The sequence below is a fragment of the Delphinus delphis genome, chromosome 1, assembly GCF_949987515.2.
Source record: "Delphinus delphis chromosome 1, mDelDel1.2, whole genome shotgun sequence".
NCBI classification, from domain to species: domain Eukaryota; kingdom Metazoa; phylum Chordata; class Mammalia; order Artiodactyla; family Delphinidae; genus Delphinus; species Delphinus delphis.
In genome coordinates, this window is record NC_082683.1 from 95,688,543 (window position 1) to 95,708,033 (window position 19,491).

Sequence of the window (19,491 nt, forward strand, 5' to 3'; positions counted from 1 at the left end):
TCAGGAAATTTACATAAGCAACCTTAAAACTGGGCACTATCCCAGAGCTCAGCAGGACCCTGGGAAAGGGAGACAGAGGATTTAGAGTCCCTGGATAACAGTTCTTGAAAGGGGAGAAGGGTGTGGAGAAGAGAGGAAAGGAGCAGGAGACCACTCAGAAGACGGAGTGTTGAGTGGGTGAAGCTCCTGCATCTCTCACGCTCCTGCTTTCTTGCAGTCACCAAGGTGGACCCGGAGCTGCCTCCTGAGCCCTCAGTCCCCGGCCTTGAGGGCTGGCAACAAGAGCCTGCCCGAGAGGCTCCAGCAGGAGGCACTCTCTCCCCACCCCAACCCGCACACACAAAATTGGGAAGCCTGGGCCTGGGCTTGCCATCCCAGGGTCACTGGACTAGGATGGGGGATGGGCCTGTGACAGGAGGTGCCCTGGGTGTCCTCTTTCGGCCCCATGGAGTCCTCCCCCATCCCCCCGTCATCAGGGAACTCTTCCACTCTGGGGAGGGTCCCTCAAACCCCAGGTCCCTCTACTGCCAGTGGGGTCCCGGAGGTAGGGCTGCGGGACGTGGCTTCAGAATCTGTGGCCCTCTTCTTCATGCTCCTGCTGGACTTGACCGCTGTGGCTGGCAATGCTGCTGTGATGGCTGTTATCGCCAAGACACCCGCCCTTCGAAAGTTTGTCTTTGTCTTCCACCTCTGCCTGGTGGACCTGCTGGCTGCCCTGACCCTCATGCCCCTGGCCATGCTCTCCAGCTCCGCCCTCTTTGACCGTGACCTCTTTGGGGAGGTTGCCTGCCGCCTCTACTTGTTCCTGAGCGTATGCTTTGTTAGCCTGGCCATTCTCTCGGTGTCGGCCATCAACGTGGAGCGCTACTATTATGTGGTCCACCCCATGCGCTACGAGGTGCGCATGACGCTGGGGCTGGTGGCCTCTGTTCTGGTGGGTGTGTGGGTAAAGGCCTTGGCCATGGCTTCTGTGCCGGTGTTGGGAAGGGTCTCCCTGGAGGAGGGAGCTCCCCGTGTTCCCCCAGGCTGCTCACTCCAATGGAGCCACAGTGCCTACTGCCAGCTTTTTGTGGTGGTCTTTGCTGTCCTTTACTTCTTGTTGCCCCTGCTCCTCATCCTAGTGGTCTACTGCAGCATGTTCCGAGTAGCCCGAGTGGCTGCCATGCAGCACGGACCGCTGCCCACGTGGATGGAGAACCCCCGGCAACGCTCCGAGTCTCTCAGCAGCCGCTCCACCATGGTCACCAGCTCGGGGGCCCCCCAGACCACCCCGCACCGGACGTTTGGGGGAGGGAAGGCAGCAGTGGTCCTCCTGGCTGTAGGGGGACAGTTCCTGCTCTGTTGGTTGCCCTACTTTTCTTTTCACCTCTACGTCGCCCTGAGTGCTCAGCCCATTTTGACCGGGCAGGTCGAGAATGTGGTGACCTGGATTGGCTACTTCTGCTTCACTTCCAACCCTTTCTTCTATGGATGTCTCAATCGGCAGATCCGGGGGGAGCTGAGCAAGCAGTTTGTCTGCTTCTTCAAGCAGGCACCGGAGGAGGAGCTGAGGCTGCCTAGCCGGGAGGGCTCCATTGAGGAGAACTTCCTGCAGTTTCTTCAGGGCACTGGCTGTCCCACGGAGTCCTGGGTTTCCCGACCTGTACCCAGCCCCAAGCAGGAGCCGCCTGCTGTTGACTTTCGAATCCCCGGCCAGATAGCTGAGGAGACCTCTGAGTTCCTGGAGCAACAACTCACCAGCGACATCATCGTGTCGGACAGCTACCTCCGTCCTGCCCCCTCACCACGACTGGAGTCCTGATGGGCTGCTGGACACTTGGAGGGAGATGGGGCTGGGGGCCGGTTAGGACCGCAAGGAACTCCTTGTGGGATCACCTTTTCCCAGCTAGCTGGGGCTGGGGGTCTCTGCACACAGCTTTCGCTTAGTGTTTTCTGGGTCAGGAACAGAGCCAACTGGATGGATATGCGGCAAAAGCCTTGGACATGGCTGTGAGCCTTGACAACTGGGGGAGGGAACCTGGTGAGATGGTGACGAGAATAAAGGGTCAAGAAGGTGAGATGATGCCTCTCAACCAATGAACTTTCCATGACTCAGGAAGCAGGGAAACTATAAGGGTAGGAGTTGGAAGATATAGGGCAGCAGACCAGGCTTGGAGTTATTCTGGGGACCCTTTAGGACCCTTCATTTTTCAGTGTAATTGTCCAGGGAAGAAATTGCACTCAAGCAAGGTAAGAAAATGACCCATGTCTTCTCATTTCCTTGCTAGGTTTAAAAACAACTAAATTACAGCCAAGTGTTTCCTTTGAGTTAATAGATTTTTTTTTCTAGTTTTAAACCTGAGGTTTCCTTAAAGCGAGAGGACCAGCTGGGTATATTCCTTTCTTGAGTTTGGCCAAGCAAGGGGAAATAGCAATCAGGGAACACAGAGTAGAATAGAGGACAGCTGACTGCAGCTCTCTCTCTCCCACCCTCCAGGAACAGCCGTTCTGTTGTATTTTTCAGTTTCTCTTTTGGACATGGGAGATCAAGTTTGGGGCTTGATCTTAAAAGAGGCAAGAATAAAGCAGGATGGTTTTTCTCTTTGTCTTTTAGGATGAAGAAGTGGAAAGATTGGGGGTTGGATGGCTGAAGGTGGGGGTTAGCATTTGAATCGCTAAGGTGGTTGGATACAGAGAGGCCTGTAGTAACCCAGACCAATAATACTGTAAATCTTTTTTTTCCAGAGCTGGCCTCCCTGATCTCTCTCCTCATGGCAGTGACCCATCGCCAGCCCTCTGGACAATCGGGTACAAGAGACTAAGGTTGGGAATGGGAAAGGTGGGGTTTCCATGTTCATTAAATGCCTCCCTACTCCCATTCATCGCTCTCAAAATTAGCTTCAGTGACAAAGACTTAAATCTCTCTCCTATCTGCAGCCCTGGGTTGGAGAGGGGGCACGGTAGTTGGGCTCAGCTGTTCACTGATTGAGACTGTAGGAACTGTGTTGGGTGGTCTTGGTGGTGGTATATTCAAGGGAGGGGGAATAATCGCAAACTGGACAGGACACCCATCTAGGACTACCCGTCCGTCCACTTCCCTCAATTCAATCAGGTCACATTAGAGAGTTGAGGCAGGACCACATGGTGGTGTGATCTGTATTTGAACAAATTCCTGGCTTGACTGAGCATCAAAGAGGAAGATGGCTTGGTGGGAGTGGGACAGTTTCCCCTCTGAACAGTTAATAAATAATTTTTATTATAAAAAGTTATGCTGATATCAACATTGACTCCTTCAGTTCAACTCAGTGCATGATAGTTGAATACCCTATTCTCTGGGACTCACACAGAGGATTTGGAGTCACTGCCTTCAAGGAGTTCACAGCCTAATTTGATCAGGTACCCTGTATTTTGACAGAGCATTTACATATGGTAAAGCCCCATGGAATGTGTTAAGAGAAATATATTGAGGAATATGTTCATGGTTCTAACTTCTGAGAGTTCAGCCTATTGCAGCAAGATGCCTATATGGAGGCTTCCTGCAGATTGAAAAGTCTGGGGGCTGTAGATGAAACTCTAGTTGAAGAAAATAATTTATTACATGAAACTGGGCAGCTTCTCCTCCTCAGATCTAGGAAATTTTCCAGGTTTCTGTCTTCCTACCACTAGACTTACTCTAGTCCAGTGCTTATTACATTGAGGAAATCCCTTAGATGATATATACATCGAGGAGAGTCTTTTGCGAATGAAATGCATGTTCTCCTCCTCTCTCTCCTCCTTCTAAAGATAAATTCATAAGGGAGGAATCTCATTCCTAGATAGGGTGAAAACTTCTTCCGAACACCACTGATGAGCTAGCCGACCCTAAACATTGCCAGCAGGTGGCAGTGTGAGTCCAGTGGAGCTAGGAAAGATGAGTGCAGGTGGGGAGGGAGGGGGGGACACTAAACACTGCCTGGCAGCCATTTTGTTAACTTATTTTGCCTTTTGTTTGACTTTGCCCTCCAACTCTTCCTTCACATACATCAAAGGAGAAAATCTTAAGTACAAGAATATGGCAAATTCAGGCTGAAGTTTCCTGACACTGTGATCTCACTGGTGTTTATTACAGAATTTGACATATGCTGGTTCATTTGCCATTTATTTTTCCCAGAGTGGATCATGAAGGAAATAAAATTTTCTCTTCTATTATGCTGAGAACTTTCCCAACAATTTGTCATGACCACCTTCCAGGGGTTTTCTAATCACCAGGATCACTTGGTAAAGTTCTATATGTAATTCTTAGCTGTGAAAGCCATTCCTGGACAAAATTTGACCTCTAAATCCACTGAAGAAATCAACAGGTTGAGAAAACCGTGCTCTCAAGTTATTTTTTTCCTGCACCCTGGTGGTGTTGGGGTAACTTTCAATCCTAGATGAAAACCTTCTGTTGTCAGGTCACCCAGGTAACATCTTATAGTAGCATGGTAGAAAAGGAGTGAATTTGGAGTCAGATCTACTTACTCACTGTGTGAACTTGGGAAAGATGCTTAATTTCTCTGAGCCTATCTCCTCATCTGTAAAAATGGGGATAATATTAACCTACCTCACAGGGTTGTTGTGAGGAATAAAAGAGATGACACATGGAAGCACCTAGCCATACCTGGCAAATAGGTACTCAATAAATATTGGTTTTTCTTCCCTTTCCTCTTGCCCTTTTCCCCCGTAAGTATTGATTATGGGAAAGCAGTCCCTTTTATTCTAACGGTCACTTGGAAAAGAGTAGGAGACTTCGAACTTTAAAGAACTGGCAATAATAAATTATGGTGGATGAGGCTGTTTAAGGTGGCTCTCAAGAAATTCCTCTAATGATCATCCATCACCATATAGACCTTTCTGTTTGGACCGTATATTCTAAGGTTTAGGTTCTATTGGGGAGATAATATTTAATCGTAGGGAAGGGTTTTGGGGGCTACAAGAGTTCCCCTCCCTAGAATATATGGTGAGAGTATTTGTGGGGCTATTTGGAAGTAAAGGTAATTTAGGGCTACTTTCACCTTAGTATCCAGGATTATGAGTAAAAAGGCTATCAGTCTGGGGCTTTTATAGGTGATTTATCAACTTTCAGGTGATGCTATGGCTGAGAGGCAAATTTTACCAGAACTTTCCTTTTCATGTGGTACAACAGGTAATTTTAATAGGAGATTCACAGGATGCACTGGTTGTTTTAGGGTGTGGAACTTTGGTTGACTAAACCTGGTAGAAGTCCTAAGCCCTTAACGCAGGACGATATGTGAGCGCTAAAACTGGCTTATGTTGGGGAAAGACAGCATGGAAATTTTATGGAGAAACTACACTCTTACCTTTCAAGTAAAGTAAGATCCGTTAGCGATTTCAAGTGACCCTTTACCAACGTAGTGGCTGGGTAACTCTCTAGTTCACTGGGTACATTTTGAGAGCAGGAGGCGGTGGGCCAGAGGAGAGAGCAGAAAGGGATAGATAAAGTCCCAGGCATGGTCGGTCTTACTAATTTCAGATGTAGAGCGTGGCCAGGGCCCAGACTCTGTAATTCTCATCCTATAGATCTGGCTGAGACAACTCCGGCCGAGAAAGTGTCCTACACTTGGGCAGAGGCCCCGGATCTCCACAGCCAGAGTCCAGCTGGGTTTTCTGGCCAGTGAGAAATTCCCAGCAGAGATTTCCTTGTGGGCTGCGGCCTTTTATTTGGGAATTCCTATCCCCCACGTCAATCTGAAGCCGCCTGTGTGACCTCGGGAGGGTGTCTTGAGCCGGAGAAGCCAGTCCCTGGTTTTTCCACACTTATCCAAATAAGGCAGCCGAAAAGGTGAAAGGGGACTAAGGTCGAGCGGCGCCCGGCGAGATCGACAGGGCAGCCCTACACCACGGAACGACCGCTTGACCTGCTCGTTCCTCTCTTCGTTCTCCCGTTCCCGGTTGTTCCTCCTTTACCCTAGCCAGACAGGGCCGAGAAGTAACGGCCGCGGGCGTTGCCGGAAGTGTCGTAAAACGCCGGATATCCGGTTTCTCTGGGCGCTCAGGGAGCTGACGGAGAGGGCCGCCGCCCCAACAGTAGACGCTGTCTCCGCCGGCCCAGCCGCGGTCTCCGGTGTGTGAGTGAGCCCGGGCCTGGTCCCCTCTCCCTCCGCCGCCATGGGCTGCACTTTGAGCGCCGAAGACAAGGCGGCGGTGGAGCGAAGCAAGATGATCGACCGCAACTTGCGGGAGGACGGAGAGAAAGCGGCCAAAGAAGTGAAGCTGCTGCTACTCGGTGAGGGGCTGGGGGCGGGGCTGGCGGGGTGTTCCCGAGGGCCCAGGCACTTGGGAGTCCTGGGCGGGGGGTCAGGCCGGGCCGGAGGAGAGGACCCCAAAGGATCTGGAGGGCGTGACGGACGTGGGGCGGGGTGTGGGGGGTTGGTGGCTGAGGCCGGAGGGCGTGATGAGGGGGTGGGGTTTTGGGGTGGTAGGAATTAGGCTGGAGAGAGGGTGTGCCTCCATGCTGGAATTGGGTTCAGCGAAGAGAGCTTGAAAGTGTGGTCCAGTAGGACATTGAGACTGTATTAGGAATATGGGAAAAGCTCATAAAGGAAGAGCTGATGTTAGGGAAGGTTTTGCAAGGGAGGGGTTGGAGTGAGTTGGTAGCGAGGACGGGAGAGTGTGTTGGGCTTGTATAATGGCTTGTGAGTTTGGAGCGTGGTGGTATTTTATGACAGGTTAGAGTTAGGAGGCTTGAATAATTAATATAAATAGAGAGGGGGGCAGGGACAGAGTGGTCACATAGGATCTTGTCATTTATTAGAGAGTGGGCATTTTGAACTATCGGTAAGGTGGAGGAACTCTGGGTTATCCAGGAGCAGGAAGATGTGTGGTTGAGATAAATGACAAGTTCTCAGGTGTAAAGGAAAAGAGTTTGGGTGCAGAAGCTGTGTGTACTTATCCATCTTTTTCTATTATTTTTATTCTCTTAAGGTTTTATAACTCCTTTCCTTGTTTTTATAAAGTGGGAGGTTGTGTGAGCTGAGGAGATTTAAGGACTTGCTGGTTTGAGGTTTGTGGCATAAGATGTGATGATAATAGATTACACAGTGGGAGTTGCTGAATAGTTGCTAGGGATGATGTGCAGTGGGACTGCAGTTATCTTAGGATAAGATAAATATTGGACATATTTACTGTAAAAGGTGTGACAGTGACAGATTTCTGGTGAGCTGTTCTTTTTTTTTTTTTTAATATTGGCTTCAGGAATTACTTTTATTTTACCTGACATTTGTTTTAAGTAGCTTTTATGTACAGTCAGATGCATTTTACTCAGCATGGTTAGTTTTAGAATTTTTGAGAGACTGGTTTCTAGAGGCTCAGTAAATCACATAAAGTACCCTGGCATCAGCTTACCAAAAGATCAAGCCACATTTCTTCACCTTTAGTATTTTCTAGGGATCTGTCAGGGAAGACTAAATAAGAGTAATGGTTTCTGTAAGCAATAGAACTTTACTTTTTAAAACAAGTGATTTTTGGGAAAAAGAAGTTGCTTTAGGAGAAGTGCCAAATTTTTATGGTGTAAAGCTCCAGAGGACACAATGCACCGCCATAACCCAGGGTTTATTTTGTACTCCAGGGTGTTCTGGGTGGCCATGCTAGTCTTTTCATATTAACATGTTTGATGGTTTGTAGATTGCAGAAGCCCTGGTAACAGCTTTTTGGATAAAGAGGGAAAGTTATGCGTTGGAGCTTGAGCTTTCAGTTTGAATACCCGATCTTACAGAACATATGAAATAAAATTGAAATTCCAGACTGCCACTCTCCGTATAACAGTATCATTTGTGAATGAGCGTGGTCCCTGGTACATAGTAGGTGCTTCTTAAATATATACTGTTAACCAGCATGTGCCAGCTAATGTTGGACATTGCTCCTTGGGGCCTTTCAGATGTTTGATATAAACCAAAATACTCAAGGCATTAGCATTGTCTCGATTGATTAGTTATGAAAGTAAAGGTGTATTTTCATCTTCTGTGGTTATTTTGATTTACATTCGTCATTAGAGATCCCCTCAGGACGTTAGCCTATTGTGATACAGGACTTTATAAATAGTGCATTTAATTAAAAACAAAATTAAACACATGATCACTTAGGGAACTTCAAAAGCAGTAAGTAAAAACATTTGCTTTTACTTTTCATCAATTTCATTGTTTTAAGTAAGATTTTTTTATATTCTTGAGCAAGTTAAATCAACAAATTCAAATAGGTGGCAGAGAGAGATGTTCTTGCTTGAACCATAACAACACACTTATGAAATTAAAGTTATTTTCCTTGCTATTTCTGTAAGCAAAATACACCCATCACTGTATACAAATAATTTTCTTTTTGCCGTCGAATACCTCCTTTGATGTACATGCAAGTCATTTTTACCTCATCACTGTAAAACTATCAAACTTGGTCTAAGTTGAGATATATTTACTTACTTTTGGGTTTCCTGGCACATAATAGGTGTTCTTTAAATATTACTGTATTTCCTTCCTTGCGGGGATGTAATTTAGCATAGTGATTAACAACATGGGCTCTGAAGTCAGACAGTTTCAAATTCTAATTTCCAGTTACCAACTATAACCTTGGAAAGTTGTTTACTCAATTTCTCTCTGCCTCAGTTTCCTCATCTTTAAAATGGAGAAAACAGAGGTACTTCATAGGATTGCTCTGAGGATTAAATATGATTATAATGTGAAGTAGAACACAGTCTGGCACAAAATATTAGTGTAATGAATATTAGCCACCATTGTTATTATTATATCAAAATGAATGTTACAGATTAAAGGTACTATAGAAATTCAGATTAGTTAAGGAAGAATGCAGTATTATAATTCTTTGGTTACCTTTGGTTTAAATTTCTTTTAGATGTGTTATTGAGAAGCTCTTGATATACCAAATTAGTGTTTAATCATAATATTCTACAGAAAAACAAAATTATGTTATGCAGGGCTTCCTAACCAGAGTGTAGTGCATAGGAAGGCATACAGTGTGCTGTTTGCAAATGTTTTATGGTTTTGAAATTTTAAATCATTTTTATGATTTTTAAATCATTTTATGATTAACTTTTCAAAATTTTACAGCAGTTGGAATGATATTTGAACATTTTTGATATGATTCCATCAGTAAAGTCTGAATTTGGCAATTGAAAATATTTGATTTGGAAGGTTTATACCAATTAGTATTTAATATCATCTGTAATATTTTGTATTTTATTTTTCATGTCATAATTTTATAATATTAAGAAAATATGTATTATTTTCACCAAGTCCCTCCAGCTTACCTCAGTAAGCTTTACAAGTATTACCATTTTCAGCATGCGACATTATGTGACCAAAGTTGGGAATCACTGGGATAATGCATAAGAGTACTGCTTTTGGAGTCTCATAAAACTGAATTCAATTCCCACCTCCATTTACTAGCTGTGACACCCAGAGCATGTAACTTAAACATATGAGTCTTAATTTTCACATATATAAAGTGGGGATGTGATGCTTATTTCAGAAGATCAAATGAGATAATGTATGTAAAATACTTAGCAGATAAATATTCACTAAGTGGTGACTTCTGTCATTACAATGATGTTTGGAAAACTTATCATTTTAGCTACTTTTTTAAAGGGTGTTTCAGACAGATATTTGATTATTTTTCAAATATTAATGTACCCTTTTCAAAGATCTTCAAGGAATTTTAATATAACTGTTTTGTGGTAAAAGGAATTAAACATTATCATTTAGTTTTGTAAGTTATTGAATGATCTACTCCTATGCTATCTCTGTCTATCCATTTCTTGATAGTTCCCCTTAGCAGATCTTGAGAAAACATTGTTATACAAAATGAAGTTAATGCTTTGTTCTTTAGGATTTTGCTGGTAGTGGTATGGCAAAGATTAAGTTGTGGGCTTCCCTGGTGGCGCAGTGGTTGAGAGTCCGCCTGCCGATGCAGGGGACACGGGTTCGTGCCCCGGTCTGGGAGGATCCCACGTGCTGCGGAGCAGCTGGGTCCATGAACCATGGCTGCTGAGCCTGGGCGTCCAGAGCCTGTGCTCCGCAGCGGGAGAGGCCACATTAGTGAGAGGCCTGCATACCGCAAAAAAAAAAAAAAATTAAGTTGCATGCAGAGAATTGGAATCATCTAATTCACTTAAACCCTATATTTTATATTTGATTATTTACATTTAAATATCTGCATGTTACTGGCTGAATATGCTTGTTATTGAAAATCAGACTGTCCTTTGATAAATATGCTATTATATTGTCATAAGATGATATCCTTTCTTTATAATGTTTGCTATTTATTTGGCTTGAGATTCCTGGACAGTTATTAGATTTCTTGTGGGGATGCATCTCGTGCCTGGGCAAAAGAAACTGGCATAAAAAACAGAAATTCGCAGTGCAAAAATAGGTTTGTTTCTTATAAGCACTTATTATTCTTTGTGTCTTTTATTTGCATTCATCACTTCTGCAGTCTGAAAGTGTGGTATCCTTTTCAGGAATTATAGTATTGTAATCTTGCTTGAGTATGCTAATTATGTAGTAAGTACAGGGATAACCATAGAGTTGGGTGCTTAGTACTTAGTAGATTTGACAGGACATGTAACTTTTTAATCAGGGCTGCAACTGTGTTTCTTTAAAAATTTTAGCCTATTGAATGTATTTGCACTATTACAAAAAGTCTTTTAGTTTTGGAGCAGTGGTGTCTGATAAAAGTAGTTTGTTCTTTTAGAGAACTTAGGTAGAACCTCAACTTTATCCCTCCCCCGTGGTGCTGAGCTGCTTCATCCTCTAGTTGCTTGGAAATGAAAAGGGAGTGGTTGAGTCTCTACAGATATTTCCTCTTTTTTTCTGAACCCTGTCTCTTCTTTCGCAGTTTCTTCCACATCATGCCTTTAAAAAAAAACAACCTGGGGTGTGTGTACCCCTTAGGGCTTCAGAAGATCCATGAACTTTCTAAAATTTTTAGCGAAATTTGTGGTTACATGTGTTTTTCTGGAGAGAAGAGCCATATTTTTCATCAAGTTCTTCTTCCATGGTACTGCCTAACCTCCTTAAAGTCCTTCATCTTTGGACCAGGAAAATCAGTAGCTGGGCAAAAATGGAACATTCAGAATGAAAAAGAAAAAGAAAAAACCTAGACGTTGTGAAAAGTCTTTTACGTCTTTTCTCTAAAAGTTTTTTCCTTGGAATTTTTGAGAAAACTGTTTTCTGTACTTGAGATGGCTCCTCTTTCTCCAGTTCCCCCAGTGACGCTTGCCTCAAGTCAATATATCCAGTACAGAACTTGCCTCCCCTCCTCACTTCTCTTCCCCAAATCCACCTGTTGTGAACTTTTGTGTTCCGGCATTGTCATTCTCAAAATCATCTACACTGAAAACTGAACTCGTTTTTTTAACTCCTGGCTTGCTCTCATCCATATAACCAGTCAGTTGCCAAGTGCTATGACTCAGTTGTTACCAGATTTTTGTATTTCATGGGCCAGTAAAATTAATTTTTTTGTTGTTGACTGACTTAGGATTCTGACATTTTATTTTTCTTAGTAAATACATTTAAAAAATATCCCAAGGTCCATCTATTATTTCTATTTTAGTTCCCTTTCCTCCATGAAACCTTTTTGATGTTCTGAATTGGATATGATCTGTCCCTCTTTTTGAAACCTCATAGTACTGTTTATGCTTACTGTTTACCATATATTATGGTTATTTGTATACTTAGCAGCTCCTCACTATATATGGTCCTTGAGGGCCAAGAGAACTAGGTATTTCTTTCTTTTTTTTTTTTTTTTTTTTGCGGTACGCGGGCCTCTCACTGTTGTGGCCTCTCCCGTTGCGGAGCACAGGCACCGGACGTGCAGGCTCAGCGGCCATGGCTCACGGGCCCAGCCGCTCCGCGGCATGTGGTGTCTTCCCGGACCAAGCACGAATCCGTGTCCCCTGCATCGGCAGGCGGACTCTCAACCACTGCGCCACCAGGGAAGCCCAGAACTAGGTATTTCTTATCTTTATATCTGCTGCAGCACCTAAGATAATGCTAAGGTGTTTTGCCTGAAAGGAATAGAAATTCATACTTCTTCCAGTCAAGGAAGGCTTTGTTGAAAGGACACAGTAGGCACCTTCATAGGCATCAGACAAGGATAGATAAGAAATGCAATACAACCAGGTTGCATGCACATGGAATGTAGTACATGTCCCCTCCCCCCATTTCTCCTAGAGTAGACTGGTCACTTACTCTGCTTTGTTGGTAAGTCACCTCTTCAGAACAGCTTTCTCTGTTCACGGGACTTCTTTGCCCCTACTCCCCTTCCCCCAGTCTTCAACTTTGACTTACTCTCATACCTCTGGCTCTCACACTGCCTAACCTGGTAGTTCAGGCACTTCATGTCATCTGACTCAGGTTCCCAGGATTCGCATTCCAGGTTCCTGGGAAAGAATATCAGATTGGCCCATCCTTGTCAGGTGCCTACCGCAGTCTAGTCTTCTGTGGTGGGAATATGGCAGGGCTGTGGGGTATCATGAGTTTCATAAGGCTGACCCTTTCAGGGACTAGGTGGGTCAAGTTCTCAATTTAAAAGGCATGGCTAGAAAGTTAATGTTTAATAGATGACAGTGCCTACCACCTAGTAGACACTCACTGAATATAAGTTGAAAATAATGGAATGAGATGGAAATATTGAAGAACTAAACATATCATTGCTTTAGTTTTTCTTTAATTCACAAGAGCATGCCTGCTAATTCTCAACATTAAGTTGTCATTTTGTATGGTTGGGAGATGTAATTAAATTCAACTTGAGGTAGGTGCAGGATTTTAAACTCCCATTATCAATGCATCCAACTCAGAATAGTTAATGTTACCTGATTTTAATTACCTTCGATTTTAATTCAGGAATTAATTTTCTTAAATGCATATAATCAGTTCAGGGTCTATGTTTCATTGTCCCTGCTTTTTTCCGGTTAATTTTCCCCCCTATTATTTTTATGAGCACCAGAAAATTGTCCAGAGCTAAGGGAAGAGGTAAAATGGACCATTTTGCTCCTTGTTAATAACGTTGCTTAGAGGTTTTTGTTAGGGAGTAGGTAAAAACATTTGGCAAAGAGATTGCTCATAGCTTTTAGTTATCCATGCTGTGTCTTCTCCTGTTTAGTTTAGTTTTGTTTTATTGCGGGGTGGGGCTTGTCGGGGGAAATGGGGAGGAAGAGATGTTTTAAGTATTCAAGAGCTAGAATATTAGCAGTAAAGACCAAAAAATTTAAACGTGGGTCTCATAAGAATTGTCTAGAGCAGTGGACACTAAATTTGTTCAGATTACTGAAATTTGTTTTAAAATTTGTTTTGTAGTCAACAGAATACAGTAGACTAGCACTAATAAAATCCATCTATTTGAACTAGTAACTCAATTCAGAAATAGGAGATACCATGTAATGTAGGGCAAAGAGCAGAGACTGAAAACTGGGAGAGCAGTCCTAATTTCTGAGCTTCATTTTCCTTTTTCTGTACAATGAGGTCTGACCTCAGGGGTCCCTTGTCTGTGAAGTTAATATTATCAACTAGATGGAATATTTTAGCAAGTTATAAAGCGGGCTATTTTTGTGTTATTTCTCTTGTTCTTGAGTTTGATTGAAAGTAGTTTAACTTAATAAACCTGTTTAGGAAGATAGTTAAAAACTGAAGTTAAAAACCTGAAAGACATAAATTCACAAAGTACCCTTATGTAAATGTTCAAGAGAATATAAAGAAGTTCTTCTAGTATTTGATTTCTCCACCAATTTTAATGATCTTCACTTTGGTACAATTCTTTATCAGTGCTGAGCAAGTTAGAGTTATCTTTAGGCCTTTATCTATCCAGGCTATCCTTTTACCTCCTTGGTAATCATGTATATCGTTTCTGTAATTCAGGCTGCTTGAACTGAATAACATTGTGTTAGGATCACTGTTTAATTGTTCTAGTTTTGGTGCAATGCTGTATGTAAATGAAATATACTATTTTCGATGTTTTGCTATTAGGTGGTAACAGAAATGAACATATCTGGTAAGAACCAAGCAAACAAAAGATACCAAAAAGACCAAATTTGTTTGACTTGTACCTGAATAATGGCCTAGGTGATCTTAGAAACAATTTTCAGGAGGGTATAGTCTTTTTTTTTTCTTCTTCTTCTTTTTTCTTTTTGGCTGCGCCGCATGGCTTGCAGGATCTTAGTTCCCCAACCAGGGATTGAACCCAGGCCCTCGGCAGTGAAAGCACGGAGTCCTAACCACTGGACCACCAGGGAATTCCCGGATATAGTCTTTAGACATGAATTTCCTTTGATTTCTAAGTTAGACTTGGAAGATACTTAAAATTTAAGACTGTTAAGGATTAGCTGAGATGTTATTGTATGCATTGTTCCATTACTATTTTGCTGCTATAGTCATCAGTCTAATTTTCGAATGGGTAAATGTTTTAACATTCCTACAAAAGTCTTAGTTTTTTGGATAATGTTAGTATTTTACATCTCAAAAAGTTTTTGTCGCTTAACTTAAAAGTAGATCGTATTCTAAATTTTTTCTAGCTGCTCATGTAAATCTACAGCTGGCATGTCAGGCATCTCTCACCAGGATTAAAATATGCACTATTTGTATATTTAAATTGTTCTTGTATCTCCTGCTTTTATTCATGTGGCCTGGTGTTAACACTTATTACACTGGTGATTTAGGGACCATTTAAATCAGACCTCTTTAAAATTGGCAAGGTAGCTGGATTCTTGTCATATTGTAATTAATCTTCCTGTAGTGGTTGATTGTGCAACCTATTTACACTGGGTCAGATACTCAAAATTTCCTTTATTCTTTCAAGTTGGATTTGAAAACTAAAATAGTATTCCATTGAATTCTAAGAACTAACGAAAAGGTTACATTGTATTTGGATTTCTGTTTTAGCCATGTATTGATATCCCTAGTTTTTATGTTTTTATTTAATGGATAGTGTTGTATATTATGATATGATCTTGGAACTTACCAGTATGATTTTAGAATCATTAAGTTTAAAATATTTTAAAATCAGTTGAGAAACAGCAAAACTCCTCTTTAGTCACTGCTCTTGAGCTAATGTGGAAATGAATTTTGCCCACGACTTTGGAAGTTATATTTTACAAATTACTATAAATTATAGAAGGATTGTTTTAGAATGAGATACCTTTAATAGAACATTTCCCCCGCTATCTCCTGCAGTTAGAACATGGGAATCATTAACTTCAAAACAGGGCTCTGTTTGAAGTAATGATATAAATACTATAATGATTTATGTAGATAATGTAGTTCTGATGTATGGGATATGATAGCACAGTCTTAACTTTTCTATGCAGGTTATTTCAATATTGAGTTATTTATTTCTGAAAATAAAAATTGAACTACTTCAGTTTAATGATGTAAATCTTTTCACTATTTTGCAATATTAATAAATCCTGACATGTTTTGGTTCATTTCAGATTATTAAAAATAATTTCCTTCCTTTCTCTACTTCTAAGAAGAGAAGTATATTTCTTATTCTTTTTTTTTTGTTATTATGGTTGCAGTTAAAATCCACATTCATGTTCTCATTGGTATTTGTAGTTCTTTCAACTTTTTCTAGACTACTTAAAAGTTTTTTAGTAAGCTTTTTGTTTTGGAATAATTTTAGATTTGTAGGAAAGCCGCAAAAATAATGCATGGAGTTCCTGTATACTGTTCACCTGATTTCCCTTAGTGTTGATGTGTTACATAGCTGTGGTGTATTTGTCAGTACTAAGAGATTAATATTGGTGCATTAATGTTAACTAAATTTCACACTTTATTTGAATTTCAGCAGTTTTTCCATTAATGTTCTTTTTCTGCTCCAGGATCTAATCCAGGACACTGCATTGCATTTAGTCAAAGCCACTTTTTATTAAGCTTTTTGGTTTTCAGTGTTCAGAAGGAGGCTCATTTATTGACTTATTTATGATTAGGTATCTCTGGTTGTCTTATATGTACACAGGTACTTTCCTAGCCTGGAAGTATAAATGAGAAATAGACAAAACTTTTAAGCAGTTCAATTGTGGAGATATACAAGTAAACAATGGTAATGGAATGTGGTTACAGAAAGAGTAGCTAGTTTTGTAAGGAGGAAGAGAAGGAAGAGACATATCAGGGAAGTCCTCCCAGAGGAGGTGACATTTGAGATGGACCTCGAGGGATAAATAGGAACTCTTAAGGCAGAGACTGGAGAGAAGCACATCCAGACAGAGGGAATAGTATGTACAAAGACTCAGAACTATGAGTGAGCAAATAGATTTGCCCTGGAATAAAGGGTTGGCACGGGAGGAGTGTAGGAGGTAAGGCTGGAAAGGTTTGCAGTGGATTTGGAGAGTATTGATTTGAATTTTTAGTAGCTGTATTTTTAAAAAGCTACATTTTATTATAGATAGATAAAGATAAATATAGATATAATGTGGGGAAGCCATCTAGAGACTTTGCTTTCTCCTCCCTCTTATTACCTGCCTTTTTTGCCATTCCACTACCATTTGCCATTCCAAATTCCGTTTGGGTTTTGACTTACAACATTGGTGAGCATTTATATGGTAAAGGAAATTGAAATTGTAGGCATCCTTGGGAATGTGGAACTGAATTTGAATTGAAACTGAGTTGAAATTGTAGGCAACTGAATTTATAATATTTTGTTATTGGTGAATTTTTAAAGTTGGTATTAATTTACATTCAATTAAATAGGCATGTAGAAAAGTGCTGTATGCTGCTGTCAATGTTTGAGACTTAGATGGGGATATGATTTTAATATTTTTAAATGTAAAAATTTGATGAATGGATTTAACATTGCAGTTAACTTTGTAGGACATCTCCACTACATATGAATTATTTGTGTGGGTTAAATGTATATTTTACATTTTTATCTCACAAAATTTCGAGGCAGAGCTAGTAAGAAATGTACCTATTCAAAAATAGTTTTCAGTCAGGTCATATGTACATCCCATAATTTAGCATTAGCACCATAGTGACATTTTGTTGCTCTGCTTTCAAAGAAGTAAAGGGAAAGTTACCAGAAGCCAAAATTAGAACATTGCGGGAGCCAGAGAATGATCCCGCTTCTTGCTCGCAAGTGATTGATCCCTTAAGCATTCTTTCTATATTCCACAAAAGTGAGGAAGAAACCCCTCTTCTCCCTCTAAATTGGCCAGTTGCCCAAAGAGAACACATGATCCTTAGCAACACTCGAGTTACCTTGTTCATATTCTCAAGTGAAAAGATTTTGAGGAGAGCTACTTGGCTGAGTGAGCTGCCTCTTTTTTTTTTCCTGTTTAATCAAACCAACATTTTCCTTAGGTGATTTATGAATGTTAAAATGGCTATTAGTTTTCTACTTTATGGTTTATAAGGCTTGTAAAATGATAGGATCATGTCCATGAAAGATGTGAAACTGAATAAATGACGCACTACTGTGTAAGCCGGACATATTTTGGTTGTTAGGGAGTTAAAAAAATTTCTCCCCCTCCCTTATTGCATATTCACCCTCTGGAAATACTTAATGAAAAAGTAATTGATATTGGGGAGGAACACATAGGTGACTTCAGAGATAACTGGTAATGTTTAATTTTTTATATTGGGTGATAGGTACATAGATGTTTGTTTTGTCACACACATGTCATAAATATCCCTTTTTGTATTCAGTATTTAATTGAAACAACTTAAAAAGTTTTAAAGGCTGAAAAAGGGGTAATTGATTCTAATTAACTTAAAGCCAGTTCCATTCAAGGTGGTTTTCCTTTTTGTTTTGTTTGGTTACAAGGAATAGAAAACTCACTCAAACTAGCTCAAAGACTTGGAGAGGGGAATTATTGTTAGAATAGAGATAGGTTTTATGAGAATGAAGGAAGACCTGAAGAATCAGGCCGCAGAAACTGAGGCAGCTCTGGCGTTGGCCAGGCTATTTTCTCTGCCTTTCTTCTGTTTCTTTCTCATTGTCTTCATTATTCACTATTTCTGCCTCTTTTTACTTTCTTGTCTTTACTTGTTCTCCTTGGTCTCTTCCTCTCTTTTTTGTCTTCTTGGTCTCTTTCCTCACTCATTTTCTATCTCTTCTTTTGTATGGATTCTCTTCTCTCATGACATCTCTTAAGTCTCTCTGTGCCTTTGTCTATTCTGTTTTCTCTCCAGATCAACTTCCTCTGAATTCTTTCCTTTATGGTATTGATGTGCATGAAGCCCTATAATGGTAACCTAGGTTTTCACACATTGTGACTTTGTAGTTTAGGATGACTTTTTCTGTATCTTCCAGTACAGATTCCTCAGAAAATCTGGCTGGTCTTCCTCATCTTTCGGAGCTAGATCACACAGGGTGTAGGCCCTCTGTCCGCCTGTACTGGGTGACTCCTGTGTCAGGTATTTACTCATTATCCAGCCACAGAGAGGGGCATGGCCCAGATCCTGTAGGCCACCCACCCTGCAAATGAAATAGGGATTTCTCCAGAAGGGGTTATGGGCAGGCAGATACTCTAATATATCAATTAAGTTTTATCAAAAATTTCTTAATGCATTTTAAGCCTCTTTGGTGATTGGTATGTGATTGCTTCCTAGAAAAATCTTTTTCAGAGAAGAGACCCATTATCTTTGTCCCAGTCACAACTCATTGCTATCTTTTATTAAGATATTCATTCATTCACTGAACAAATATTTAATGAGCACTCACAATGTTTCTTGCACTCCTTCAGGTATTAGGATACAGAGTGGGCAGGACAGATTCATAGCAGTTAATTTCACTGAAACGGATGGTGGGCACAAGGGAGCTGGGACTGGGTTTTGAGAGTAAGGTTTAGAGGGGAATAGGGAGAACAGGAGGCTTGTGAATGAGTCCAAATTTATTGTCAAGTATAGTTGTGAGATGAGAGTTGAAGGCATAACCAGGAATGGGTGTGGAGCTGACTAAAGATAGCAGAGTCATGGAAATCTTCTGTTTCTGTTAACTGCCTATATCAAAAATTCCATCTCTTGCAACTGGCATTTGCGAAATGTAATTAGGCAACCACTGGATCTCATAGAAACTCAAGCCATTCATTCCACAGTTATTAATGTGTCTACTCTGTCCTAGACTGTGCTCTAGATTGGGGGTAGAGGCACAAAAAGAAGGCACTATTTTGTGCTTTCGAGGAGTGTGCTTTTGAGCTTAGGACTAGTGGAATACTAAACAGGCACCAACCCAAATAATTAAAATAATTTGACCAAGTATTAGTGTTGTGGTGTTTGATATTAACCTGTAGGATCAGGTTGAATCTGGTCAGAGTCACCTTGAGGGAGAATTACATAGATGTGGAAGGGTTTTCAGGTTGTACCAAAAAGAGTTTCGTTACCATTTTAATCAAAATCAAGAAAACCCATTAGCAGTTTATGAGATTAGGAGCTGGAAAGAGAGACAAAAAAAAAAGTTTATTTTTGAGTAGCCAGAGCTGGCTAGAGATAAAATGAGGTAAGGTGACTGGGAAGGACAGTTTGGGACTTGATTTTG

At 41.2% G+C, this 19,491-nt stretch overlaps 2 protein-coding genes across 3 annotated transcripts in view; both read left to right on the forward strand.

The window, feature by feature from the left end:
- The first annotated feature begins 261 nt into the window (after positions 1–261).
- Positions 262–3,961, forward strand: GPR61 (G protein-coupled receptor 61). 2 transcript variants are annotated; one of them, XM_060006659.1, is made up of 2 exons: positions 262–2,229; positions 2,725–3,961. In XM_060006659.1, exon 1 carries the CDS (start codon positions 446–448, stop codon positions 1,799–1,801), a length of 1,356 nt encoding a protein of 451 aa, XP_059862642.1. In that variant the 5' UTR covers positions 262–445; the 3' UTR covers positions 1,802–2,229; positions 2,725–3,961. The 2 variants fall into 2 exon arrangements, with proteins under 2 accessions (XP_059862642.1, XP_059862633.1); XM_060006650.1 differs by having other exon boundaries at positions 262–2,053.
- Positions 3,962–6,008: 2,047 nt separating this feature from the next.
- GNAI3 (G protein subunit alpha i3) overlaps positions 6,009–19,491 on the forward strand; it is a 38,779-nt gene continuing 25,296 nt past the window's right edge. Inside the window, exon 1 of the mRNA XM_060026774.1 lies at positions 6,009–6,244. Within this exon, the coding sequence (XP_059882757.1) occupies positions 6,127–6,244 (118 nt within the window). The 5' untranslated portion in view covers positions 6,009–6,126. The remainder of the gene's footprint in view (positions 6,245–19,491) is intronic.